The sequence below is a fragment of the Danio rerio genome, chromosome 17 (assembly GCF_052040795.2).
Source record: "Danio rerio strain M-AB ecotype USA chromosome 17, GRCz13ab, whole genome shotgun sequence".
Lineage (NCBI taxonomy): Eukaryota > Metazoa > Chordata > Actinopteri > Cypriniformes > Danionidae > Danio > Danio rerio.
Window position 1 is genome coordinate 20,642,665 of NC_141037.1, and position 13,509 is coordinate 20,656,173.

Genomic DNA, 13,509 nt, shown 5'->3' on the forward strand with positions numbered 1-13,509 from the left:
GTCATAAAGTCTTCATGCTGCAGGAATTAGGAGGTTTGCTGAAGGTGCAGCTGTCGTGCAGTGAGGGGTTTGCGTTTTTAATAAAGGATGACACCTTGTGTTTATTGAACAGTAAGAATGATTAATAAATCTGAAACAGATTTTAAAAATCCATGTCTCGCTTTAGTCTCGAGCACAGGCACGTTCTCACACACAAGTGTACTGCGCCAAAGCCCAAGTGAACCACGTGTGAGCCTAATTCAGAACACTCACACTTCTCAAACAATCCGGGAAACTGGTCTGGGCACGGTTCAGATAGCATAGTGTGAGATAGCATCCTGTCTTGCATCAACAGTTCAGGCTGCTGGTGCTAATGGTGTTGGATATTCTCTTGACACACTTTGGGCCCGTTAACATCAGCAGAGTATTGTTTAAACGCTACAGTCTACATGAGTATTGTTGTAGACCTTGTTCATCCCTTTATGACCACAGTGTGCAAATATTGTGATCATCATCATATTGTGAACATCTCCAATTTTCTTCTTTAACATTATGAGTTTAATAAACTCTAAATGTCTCCACAGCCATCAGATCTTTATCCTGTAGAGCACAATTGGTATTTATTGTAATGGGAGATTTGCATCAATGTACAATGACAAATATTGAGATAGAGATTCACATAATCAATATCTGTAGTAAATATGACGCCATATGGACCAAATTATTTTGAATGTTTCCAAAGATAGTTCTTGATCCCTAACCTGGTACTCACAAGGTGTACCTATTGAAGACAGCATAAGTGACAAAAAGACCACACATACCCCACAACTGAACGACCATACCATAACTTTATTGTAGATATACTCAGCTACAATTACTTAAAAAAGAGGGGGGAGGGGGGCAGACTTTGTAAAGGTTTTTGTGATCCATAAGGTGCAGAATGCATACCACTGCAGCACTGATACAGTATGAATGAGAAAGAGTCATTTAAATACACGTCCCTTAAAAATACAGAAATTGAGCTGCAGTTTGTGGCCCATAATTCCCGTTCAAAACTTTTAGTGCTCCACGGTGCTCAACAATCCCATAAACTCCCCGCAAAAGGAGCTCGCCACACATTCCAGTCCTGTTATGTTGTCTTTAAACACCTTGCTGCTGCTAAGAGTGCATTTGACTTTTAAATCAGGCAATTACAATATTTTTTTTTGTCTTTAAAAAAAACAAATATGACACTTTGTTATGAAATAAAGCCCTTGTAAATAAATCTAGGGCTGACGTAATCAGATCTATACAATGTATTTAGTCTAAAAAGGAAATACAGGTTGGTGAGAAGGGAAAGTCTTCACTGACATGCACTAATACATCAGGATGTATATACTCCAACTAATATGGGAGAAAGGGGATGATGGGGAAAGGGACGACGCGGCCCCAACATATTAAAATCATGCCAGTCCAAAGACTTGACGGGTTACATTACAATTCCATATTCAAAGAATTACATTAAGGCAGGACATGAATGTACACATAGGACACATATTTAGCCCCAGATTGTAGAGATTTGAAACTACTTTTCTACAGTGTATTTTCTCTGATGATATCCTGCAGGCACATTGTATCTCTCCGATCACTTTTTTTTTTTTTTTTAAATACATTGGTACAATAACCAGCGTTGCAAACAGCAGCAAGGCCGAAACCACAAGTTATTCCTTTAAACGTTACGGCATCATATATACACGTTTTGTATTTTATCTTATTTTATTTTTTTATCATTCTGACATGAGGTAAAGTATGGCGCCCGAGTGCAATGCTTATTTGTGCTACATGTTTAAAAAGAAAAGAAAGAAAGTAATAATAAACAACACACAAAGAATTATTCTCCACCATGAAGGAAAATACAATCTGCAGCATATGATACGATGGAGGACCACTTTAACAAAACGCTCCCACAGATGATAAAAGACTCCAATTCTTTCCTTTTTTTAAGGTGTTATCAGTTCTGTGGGAACCGATCATTGATTATTAGATTGCAAAAAAAATAAGTCCGGGAAAAAAAGAAAAGAAAACAAAAAGTTCATATCCATGCGGTGGCACCATATGTGTGATTTCACATTCTCTGAAAGTTCAAAACCAACAGTGAGAAGAAAGCTTGTGAAAGGTAAATAAGTGTGTGCCTTTTAGAGGCTTGAGGAGGGGAGGGGGGGATACGTAACAAGCTAGAAAAATATGAACACACACAAACAAACAAAATAAAGTTGCAATAGTCTGAAGGTTAAGGGTTACAGAAACAGTGTCATATTGCAGGGCTGGCGCACATTGACCCTGATGCACAAATTCACGCCATTGGCTGAGCAAATATGTGAATCCCGCTCAATTCCAATAACTATCAATACTAAATTCTGGGGTTGCGACTGAGATCATGTAAAGAGGGTCGCTCAACTCTTGCGAAAATTGAAACAGATTGCACTCATTCTCAAGACAGGACCGACGTCAAATTTTAGATGGTTTACGAAATGATAAACAAATCAATTGGAAGGCAATATCCAGTATAAAGCATGGCACCAAAATGCGAAAACTTGCTACAGTAGCATAAGACGAGAGTTTCGATGTTACAGAGTTGAAAGGCACCGCTTTTTTAGCAAACTCCATTTAAAAGATGCAAACTTAATGTCAGTGGGAATGTATTCTAGTGCAAATAGTCATGAGTATATATTTATCCCCCTGTTAAGGTGCTGATAAGCGTTTTTTTTTTTCAAGCAATACTGTGCCTTAATGCCATTCAGATTTGTTAGAAGGCATATCAGCACATCAAGATCTTATGATAAGGCCAAACTATTCGCAAGGATCTTCTGAGGTAGCAATGGCTGGGATAATGTAACTTCAGGAATAGTTTGTCCATAACATAATAACTAAACAGACAGAATGAGATAGGGGGAAATTAGGTAGCCTTTAAGATGTAAAAATTCAATTTCACACATTTTTTATTAAAATTTGCACCCTTATATATGGGGTATCAATGATTAGTTAACTGTTTTTTAACAGATTAGACTTGGTAAGACTGAAAGAGAGAATAAAAAGTGAGACACATGGCTTATAAGAGTGCAATCCATCGATTTTTTTCAAGTGTCAAGCAACCCCATCTAATAGGATACACAACAGTTTTCACGTGAAGGAAAATCCGAGCTCATCAGAAATGCATCAAGCTTATGTGCGGAGAACTGTTTTTTTTTTTCCTCAGCATTTCCCCTTCAAGCATAAAAACTAAAAGAATACACAACAGGGAAATGATTTCTACAGCCTGACGAGCTGACAGAACAGAAAAACCAATCCAACAGATTTCAAAAAGACAAAATTAAGAGGTAATACAGTTACAGTGCAAAAAAGATGAGAAATTCAAGCTTAAACATAGCACCAAAAAAAAAAAAAACATGCATGCAATTAACTGAGGTATTCAAGTGAAGAATGCCTATTAATATGAAAACATTTAGGCTAGACGAGAGGCTACAACACATTTACGCTAAATTAAAGGCTGGTTACCACATCTCCAAATGTGTGAATGTTGAGGGATCGATTTTTACAGGTGCGACCTCACAACGCTGCATCAATATCGACTTTGGTAAGCGATGCGCGTGAAGTCATCTAGCGAAATATCCTAAAGACGTACGTAAAGGTGCTTTGTGTCTTACAGAATTATCCGATGCTATTTTTCTCTTTCCGTTGTTGTTTTTTTCTTTTTTTTAAATATAAAATCTGCAGCATATTTTCCCAGGTGATATGTCCTCCTGTTTATCGTTCGTGTCGTTATATCAAAACTAAGTCAGTCTATGGAGACATCTAATGTTCATAAAGACTGTCAACTAAATATCATCAATATCAGTATCAAAAGACATTACTGAAACCCAAGTATCAACATATATATGTCGTAATAAACATTTAATAGCGTAATTCTTTTTTGTTTTTTAATAACGTAGCTTTATGACGTCTATACAACCCATTCGGTTGGCTACACGAACATGCATCCTCAAGTGCCGTTCACAACTATGCTGATTACAGTAATCGGGAATGTCAAATTCCTATCTGTCTCAAGGATGCAAGGGCCTTTCACTTTCAATACAATATAGATCTAAAACGATTCCGCTGTGATCTGGCGGAAAAAAAAACTATCTAATAAAACGGACCCTACAGAAGTGCAAGTTTGATTGAGAATAAAGTCATCTCAAGATTAAAACACTTCCAATACCAACACCATCTTACGTGCCCTTCCTGGCACTAGTGCACAGATTGAGGAATTTTGTGTTTGTATGTCACTTTTTTTTTTTCTCTTACTTAGTTGATAGCTTGGAGTTATGAACTATGTACACTGTAATACTACCTATAAGCTTTAGCTATTTTAACCACTACTACGAAGCAGAGCATATATCTTTCTTTTTTTAAATGTTAATAAAAATAGGGAAATTGTGGGTGTAAGAAGACCTGACCTTTTTCTTAACACTTGCGATACATGAAAAGCACTCGTGATCCAACAAAGCTGGGGAGAAAAAAAGATTGTGTTTGCGCACGTAAAGAATAACATGAAATATGAACCCCATGTGAATTGAGCTGAAATCCCGTGACTGGATTGGTTCATTGCGGCGTATTTGACCGGGTGTCTCAGTTGTTTTGGACCTGAGGTTGGTTGGCTTTGAGACTGCGCAGGGCTCGGCGGGCGGCTGCTGACTTGGCTATCCGGTAGCTGCGTCCTACGCCTTTGAACTTGCCTTTGCCCACGACTTCCACCGTCACCCGTACCTTTCCATCATAAGTTCTTTCCGCAGGGCTGCCAGAAAGAGAGCGAACGATATTCATTTTAAATGTAAAAATTTGATAAAACACAATAAATAAATAAAAATCAGATAAAAACAATTGCAAGCTTTTTTTTTGTAATATCAATCAAGAATACTTCATGCTGAATAATAAACTTAATGTAAAACATAATTGACATTTTTAGGATTTTAATAACATTAAGGTAAATTTATGAGATGAAGCACAAATTAATGATACATAAAAACAACATTGATGCTTCTGTAAGTAAATTGAACAATTTATACGCAGGCGGCAAAACTAATGTTTTATTCAAAAAATTTTTTTAAAGTTTTTAATTTTTAAAAACAATCAAATTAAAAACACTGTTTATTGACACACTGATGTCATTTCAACATTATTATTAACAACAATAATTGTATCTTTTATTTAAACTAACCAGCCACTTTATTAGGTACACCTGTCCAACTGCTTATTAAAGCAAATTTCTAATCAGACAATCACATGGCAGCAATTCAATGCATTTAGGTATGTAGACTTGGTCAAGATGATCTGATGCAGGTCAAACCGAGCATCAGAATGGGTAAGCAAGGGGATTTAAGTGACTCTGAACATGGCATGGTTGTTGGTGCCAGACAGGTTGGTCTGAATATTTCAGAAACTGCTGATCTACTGGGATTGCCTTGTTGATGGCAGAGGTCAGAGGAGAATGGCCATACTGGTTTGAGCTGATAGAAAGGCAACAGTAACTCAAATAACCACTCGTTACAATCGAGGTATGCAGAAGCGCATCTCTGAAAGCACAACACGTCCAACCTTGAGGTAAATGGGCTACAGCAGTAGAAGACCACACAGGGTGCCACTCCTTTCAGCTAAGAACAGGAAACTGAGGCTACAATTCACACAGGCTCACCAAATTTGGACAATAAATAATTGGAAAAGGTTGCCTGGTCTGATGAGTCTCGATTTCTGCTGCAACATTCGGATGGTAGGGTCAGAATTTAGTGTCAACAACATGAAAGCATGAATCCATCCTGCCTTGAATCAATGATTCAGTCTGGTGGTTGTGGTGTAATGGTGTGAGGCATATTTTCTTGGCACAATTTGGGGCCATTAGTACCAATTGAGCACCGTGTCATTGCCACAGCCTACTAGAGTATTGTTGCTGACCATGTCCATCCCTTTATGACCACAGTGTACCCATCATCTGATGGCTACTTCCAGCAGGATAATGTGCCATGTCATAAAGTGTGAATCATCTCAGACTAGTTTCTTAAACATGACAATGAGTTCACTGTACTCAAATGGTCTCCACAATCACAAGATCTCAATCCAACCTTTGGGATGTGGTGGAACGAGAGATTCACATCTTGGATGTGCAGCTGACAAATCTGCATCAACTGCGTGATGCTATCACTTCAATATGGACCAAAATCTCTGAGGAATATTTCCAGTACCTTGTTCAATCTATGCCACGAAAGATTAAGGCGGTTCTGAAGACAAAAGGGGGTCCAACTTACTAGTAAGGCGTAGCTAATAAAGTGGCCGGTGAGTATATATTTTACTAGTAAAAATCATGGCAGCATGGTATTAACAAGACTCATTTATACAGTGTTATACTGGTAGGAAAAACAATTTCTTGTGGAAAACTAAGCTGTTTTCATTTATTATATTATTTCACAAATATATACACAAATGCTGCACAATATTGGAAAACGTTGACATTCTGATGTGTTTATCTATCTATCTATCTATCTATCTATCTATCTATCTATCTATCTATCTATCTATCTATCTATCTATCTATCTATCTATCTATCTATCTATCTATCTATCTATCTATATATATATATATATATGAATACAATTTCACCAGATTGAACGGCTCTATTTGAAAATAACTCATAAATTTAGACTGATTAAAATGTGGTGTTGTGATGAAAAAATGGTGTTGTGATGGAGTCGAACCATTTTCAGATGCAGAAACTAAACAATCAAATGTAAAATAACCCTGCATAGAGTTTATTGCATAAATGACTTTAAATACAATGAATCTCTATTAAAGTCACAAATAGTATAACTTCTTGTGCCTGAATGCTTTAATCTCTCACACAGTCACACTACAGCTTCCAATCTTCATGGAGGGGTTTGTAGAGACTCAGAAACTGAAGACTTCATACTATTTCAGATGACATCATATTTGCTCTGAACCACACACTGATACACTGACTTTTACGGCGTATCAAGTTTTGCACATTCAAATGATTGCTACCATGAGTGTATTTTGCAGATGATTATGTTAAGAGTTTGCTTGCGTATGAGGGAAAGACATTCCCACCTGAACTTAGCTGTCTCTGGCTCCATCTCCAGGAGTTCACGCACTGGGGATCGAGGGACATTAGCGGAGAATTTTTCTAGAAAACGAGACAAAAACAAAAGCAGAGCATTTCAATCTGACATTTCATCATGCATAAAAATGGCACAGACGTCTGAAAATGACTGAACTTGTGGTTTCCGCCACATGAGCCGGCACACAATCAGACGAAATAGAAATGTAGAAGTGATTTACTCGTCAGTTTGTCTTTGGCTCTTACCTATGAGCGGCCTCATCATTGGATAATACACTTGCCAAACTGTCTCAAGTGACATCCCGCTATCCATGTAAATTGCACCAGCTAGCGATTCAAAGATGTCTCCCATTGCTTTGGGGACTTCAATGTCTTCCTCTTTCTCTTCATCTTCCTCCGATCGGCGAAGCTATGAGAGAGCAAAAACAATTCCAGTTCTTTCTATTTTTTCCCTCTTCCATTCGCAGAAAATAAGTGTTTTCTCTCAGGACAGAAAATGGTGTTTTTCCATGTCAAATTCACATTTCTCAAACTAATCATACACAACATACAGCAGAAAATGGTTTTCTGAAAAAATAACTGTGGTCGTAAGCAACATTATTTTAGCAAACGGAAACAAAAACCATTGATCAAAAAACATTTCGGTTAAGAAAAAAATATATAAAAATAAAATCATAATAAATGAAACCTGAAACGTACAGCAGTCAATTAAATAAAATCATAATTAGCAAAAATAATCATAGTTTTCAGAATTAATAAGCACTTATTCTGTGGAATATCTGACCTGCGGATGTTTAGTGTAACTACCTGTAGAAGACTTTAAAAGGTGCTTTCTTAATTTGCCAAAAATAATAAATGCTAGGCATGTTTAACCACATAAATGATCTTTAATATGAAGAATCATCTCAAACCCACTCTGTCAGTCACTAAAAATACATATAATGTATGACCAGCTCACACTGTTATTGTTTTGTTTTTATTATGTGTTAATTTATTGTAGTGGGTTTATTAAGAATTTACAATTAATGCAAATTTGTTGTTTTGCATTTTTATTATATAAAGATTTGTATTTATGTATACTTTAAACACTCAACCTTTTATAAGTCTCTGATGTCGGCGCAATAGCCTAGTGGTTAGCGCGCCGACATATGGTGCAATTGCACGTCAGGGCGTCTCGAGTTTAAATCCTGGCTCGACGACATTTCCCTACCCTACCCCCTGTCTCTCTCTCCCACTTCGCTTCCTGTCTAAAATCTGTCCTATCTAATAATAAAGGCCAAAAATAAATCTTAAAAAAAAAAAAAAAAATGAAACATGAAAAAAATGAAAAAAGAACGAACGCACGCGCACACAAATGTAAAAAAAGTTGTTAAATATTTATTTATTATTTACTTATTGTATGTAGTTTCAAATGAAATTATTACTCCATTCGTTATTGCTTTTATTACTATTACCATTAATAATAATAATAATAATAATAATAATAATAATTAATATTAGAGGATTCTGAAGGATCATGTGACACTGAAGACTGGAATAACGAAGCTAAAATTGATCTTTAAAAATCTCTGGAATAAATGATTAAATTAAATTGTAAACTACTTTTAAACCGTTTTTTTTTTATAGTGCAATAAAATTTCACTATTTTACAAGTTGTACTGTATTTTTTATTAAATAAATGCAGCCTTGGTGAGGAGAAGGTTATTTTAAAAAATCCTAGTGATCCCAATGTTTTGACCATCTCACTATCTTCAAAATTCTACTTATTGTCTTGACAACACAAACACTGCTGTAACCTCAACGGTAACCCCGCCTCACGTTCATTTGATTGGAGAATGAAAAAGAAGCGACTGACGTAACTCGCTTTTTATGCTCAGAGTTGTATTTTTTATTAAAACTGCAAATGCACAGCATGCAACGGCGCAAATGCAAGGTGCAGGCGGTTAAAATGTGAGGTACGCAGCCGTTAGTAATTCATGCAAAAAAAGCACCTCTCGATGCAAAAGAGCGTTCAGTGTGATCCGCCCTTATGGGTTCATTTATTTCTGAATTTAATGATTATCACAAAAAGTCACTCTTTAATGTCATCCAAAATTGATTTTCACCTCTTTTTTTTTTATTTTTTTTACTTAATATCAGTTTAAGCATGGTCAAATGCATTTTAAATGCAATATTTGACAAAGGTATTATAACGGATATCGCAACTCTAATTTCAGCATTATTATTAGGATGAATAAAGAAATAAAGAAACTGGCTAATCAGTCTTTTAAACCAAAAGTGGACTGTCTGAAAGAAACGGTTTGAGAAAAAGAACCAGACATCCTCTTTTGCTGAGGCCGTGGATTAAAAGTAGTGATGCTGTACCATAATGTTCAGTTTCCTGGACAGACGATCATTTCCCTTCACAAGACCTTAATGTATCGTAAGAAGCCAAGGGTATTAATTTAGTTTTGCCTGTATATTGTTTGAATCTTAAAGTTTGAGCTAAATATTTTCTTTAATGTTCTACTAAAGAAAAGAAGTCACCCACATCTTAAATTGCCTGAAGTCGAGTAAATTAAAGAACAAATTTTCGTTTCTTGTTGAACTTTCTCATATAAAAGTGAACTGACAGCTGTGCAGTACTGTAATGGCATTCCCCCTCAAAATGAACTGCGATCAATTACTTTTAGCATTACGCTGAAAAGACCTAAATGTCTAATATCGGGGACAACATTATCCAGCTATGTAATTAAGGAGAACATTACTTATTTTATTCAATTTGTCTTTCCTCTTTCGATATCCAGTTGTTTCCCCTAGGCATAAAATGCTTTCCAGTCAAACAAGACCAGATTCCGAGCCAAGATAACCATTTCCAAATAAATTCAATCCAACTGCATTTTCACGATCCCCAAAAAATGAAAACAAACACAAACACAGACCAGATTGACGATGACCGCCAGTGATAGGATGTCATGCTACTAAATCTTGATGAAATATTATCCTTCCACGCTGACGATAGCATATAAATTAAAGGAGGATTTCCAAGGCCTAATATCTTTCACAGATAACAGCTCACCTCCGAATCCATTCCTTGCATTTCATTCTTCTCCAGTTGAAATTGCACAAAATCGTCGATCACGTGGAAGAGTTCTGGCGAGACAGCTTTGAAGTACTTGTGGTAATCATACTTGACAGCCAGGGAAGCGAATATGGTGTTGTTGACAAGTGCAGAGCGCAGGTCGGTCAGCACGCCGGGCGAGTGCTGCCGGGGGTCTTCATAAAGGTGCTTGGTTATGAGGTAGTCTAGAATTGCATCACCAAGAAACTCCAACCGCTGATAACAATCTGTCCGGTAGAGAGAAGGTTCAAATCAGACTGTTAATATCACAGATCATTAATATAACGGTGACACAGTACAAGAAAAATATGAAGTGCGTGTGGAAAAATATGATGGAAAATACTGTATTTTGTTCTGTAGAGTTCTTCTTGCCAAGTGCGTGCAGTGTGCATGATAATACGAGGAGTGTGTGCTAATTGACAAACAAATGATTCTTTCCAGCTGCATTTTTAGAATGAGTTTTTGGCTTGGATCAAACCCGACAACTGTACATCAGCTGTTGGATTCTTTTACTTTATGTAGTTTAAGTAATACATTTTACAATAAAAATAAATAGGACAACTTAAAAAGTTTAGGCCTGTTTTTGTTGAACTATATATTACACCAAAATATCTTGCATAAAACACCTGCTGACTGCGACTGCTGTAGCTCAGACATGCGCATACGCAGCAGCATGACACAGTGTGTGTTTGTGTGTGATCACATGATGTGTTTTCAGTGGTATAGTGTGGACGTGAAATGTTTTCGTTCTAAAATGCCATTTTATGTATTAGTGTAAACGGGACCGTGTGTGTTTTTTGCGAGCAGGTGGCTGATCGCGATGGGGGCAGGGTGGAGGATAGCGATGTCAGCTAAGCATCATGATGTCTATTGACCATCCGTGATGGCATCTTCTTTTAAACACAACCCTACACTGTAGTTACATTTTGTTGAGTTTTGATGTGATTATCACAAAAACGAGTAGTAATAAACACAGTAAATAAAGAAAAATTATATTATTGTACATTGTAAATCTAATTATTTTGATATCTATGTATATATCCATACATAAATATATAACACTATATAATTTGTATAGTAATAAGTAATTTATTAGGACTTATTTTAATATTTACTATTATGACTTGTTAGATTTAATATTTATTAGACAATTTATCATTTTATATTAATTTATGGCATTAGATTATATATTAAAAATAAACAAAAAATAATAACAATTTAAACATTTAATACATAAACAAATATAATCAATTATATTAATCTTATAAAAATGGAAATGTTTTATATTAATAATTATTATTGTATTGTAAATTTGAGATTCTTAAATAGTATTACTGTAAATAAAACCAATTTAATTTAGTTTGAACAATAACATTACATAGTGCAACAGTATAATATTATTATTAATGAATAAATGACAATAATTATAATTATCATATGAATACATCATTTACAATTATTATTATTAATAAATAATAACATTTTTATTTATTGAATAAAAATCATTACAATTCATAATAAAATTGTCATAATATAGTATGTAAACTTTCATAATGGGCGTGGCTGCTACATAAAACAAGGTGCTGTGTAAATCCAGACCTGTAATGGTGTTGTAATGATACGAGGCGTGTGTGAAGGCCTGCAGCAGGTACGCCTTGTTCTTAAACGTGTAGTTGATCTTGCTCTCGAAGTTCAGGAAGCCAGAGATGAGGTGGTTGAGAGTGCGTTCAGCGTCAGGATGTTCGAACATGCAGCGTGGTGGGATCTTCAGCCAGCCGTACTGGAGCTCGGCAGAGCCTCCCGAACTCTGCTTCTCCGGTGGCAGCACCTTCAGGCCCAGAGAGCAGAGAAACAGCTGAGCCGCTCGCTCACCACAGCTGGTCAGATAGCAGCCCAGCAGAGCCTCCACACAGTCCGCTATGCTCTTATCTGCGATGCACTGCTCCGTGTGAAGGTCATAAGAGATGGACTGTTTCCCGATGTCTGTGCCGCAGTTTTCCTCAGAGGGATTCCAGAAGCCCACCACAAAATCGTCCTCCTCACCTGCTTTACTGGGGTCCAGGTAACACATGGCGTCCCAGGAGCTGTAATCGAACTCGTCAGCACCCCCGTCTGGCGAGAAGTGGGAGTTGTGGGCTTTTTTGGGAGCTTTCCATTCGTAGCCGGGGTCTGTGGGCTGGAGGGAGATCTTCTTGCCGAAAGCGCCAGAGCCGATTAACATGCTGTCGATGAAGCGGATGTGTTCGTAATAATACTCCAGGTCATCTTCAACATTTACATCTTCTTTAGATGGCTCGACCTCTGCTTCTTCCGGCTCATCATCGTCATCCTCGTCTTCGTCATCGCTGGCTTTTCCATTCGCTAAATCTTTATTCTGAAAAACAACAATAGAATTGGGCTTATGTTAAAGCTGAAAAAACAAAATGATACTAAACTATGAAAGGAAATGTTACAATCATCACCAAAACAATCATTAGTTATTATATATTGCTATATAATCTAATGTAAGACTATCTATTATTTTTATTAATTTTTAAACAACCATTATTTTACTACTATACAATACTACTACTATATTTATAATTGAAACTAACATTGGTTTTCCAAAATAATTAATAATATTTATAAAATTAAACATTTTATAATATTTATAACTTGTAAAAAAACAATACTGTTAATACAATACATTATAAACTGTTATATATTACAATTTTACACAATCGCAATTTTCTTTCAAATATAATCAATAATATTTCGAAAATTAAACATTTATTATTAATTATAATTTAAGCAACCATTATTATTATTATTACAACTATACATTATTTATTGATATATTTATTATAATTTAACAATTACTATTTTAAATTCCAAAATAATTAATCATATTTATACAATTAAAAATGTATATTATTTATTATTTTTAAACAGCCATTATTGTTATTACAATACATTATAAACTGTTCTATATTATAATAAGACTGACTTTTTCCTCCAAAAATAATCAATATTTATAATATTTATACATTTTATAATATTTATATTTTTTAAACAATGAATATTACTACTATACATTATTTACTGTTATGTATTATAATTTTACACTGACATTTATTTTCTTTATAATAATATTTCACATTTATAAAATTAAACATTTTATAATATTTATAATTTTTAACTGCCATTATTATTACTACTATACATTATACACTGTTAAATATTATAATTTAAGACAAATTGTTTCTAAATTAATCAATATTTATCATATTAAACATTTTTTAATAT

General features: G+C 35.3%; 1 protein-coding gene and 1 long non-coding RNA gene across 9 annotated transcripts in view; one reads left to right on the plus strand and one right to left on the minus strand.

Annotated features, from left to right (window-relative positions):
- LOC141378552 (uncharacterized) overlaps positions 1-13,509 on the plus strand; it is a 109,672-nt gene that overhangs the window by 90,440 nt on the left and 5,723 nt on the right. The gene's annotated exons all lie outside the window — the stretch shown is intronic.
- dicer1 (dicer 1, ribonuclease type III) overlaps positions 809-13,509 on the minus strand; it is a 57,257-nt gene continuing 44,556 nt past the window's right edge. For all 8 annotated transcript variants that reach the window (XM_087288616.1, XM_087288614.1, XM_087288617.1 and 5 more), the window contains 5 exon segments: positions 11,824-12,598; positions 10,183-10,451; positions 7,371-7,533; positions 7,115-7,190; positions 809-4,792 (listed from right to left, as the gene is read on the minus strand). In XM_087288616.1, the coding sequence (XP_087144742.1) occupies positions 4,627-4,792; positions 7,115-7,190; positions 7,371-7,533; positions 10,183-10,451; positions 11,824-12,598 (1,449 nt within the window). In that variant the 3' untranslated portion in view covers positions 809-4,626.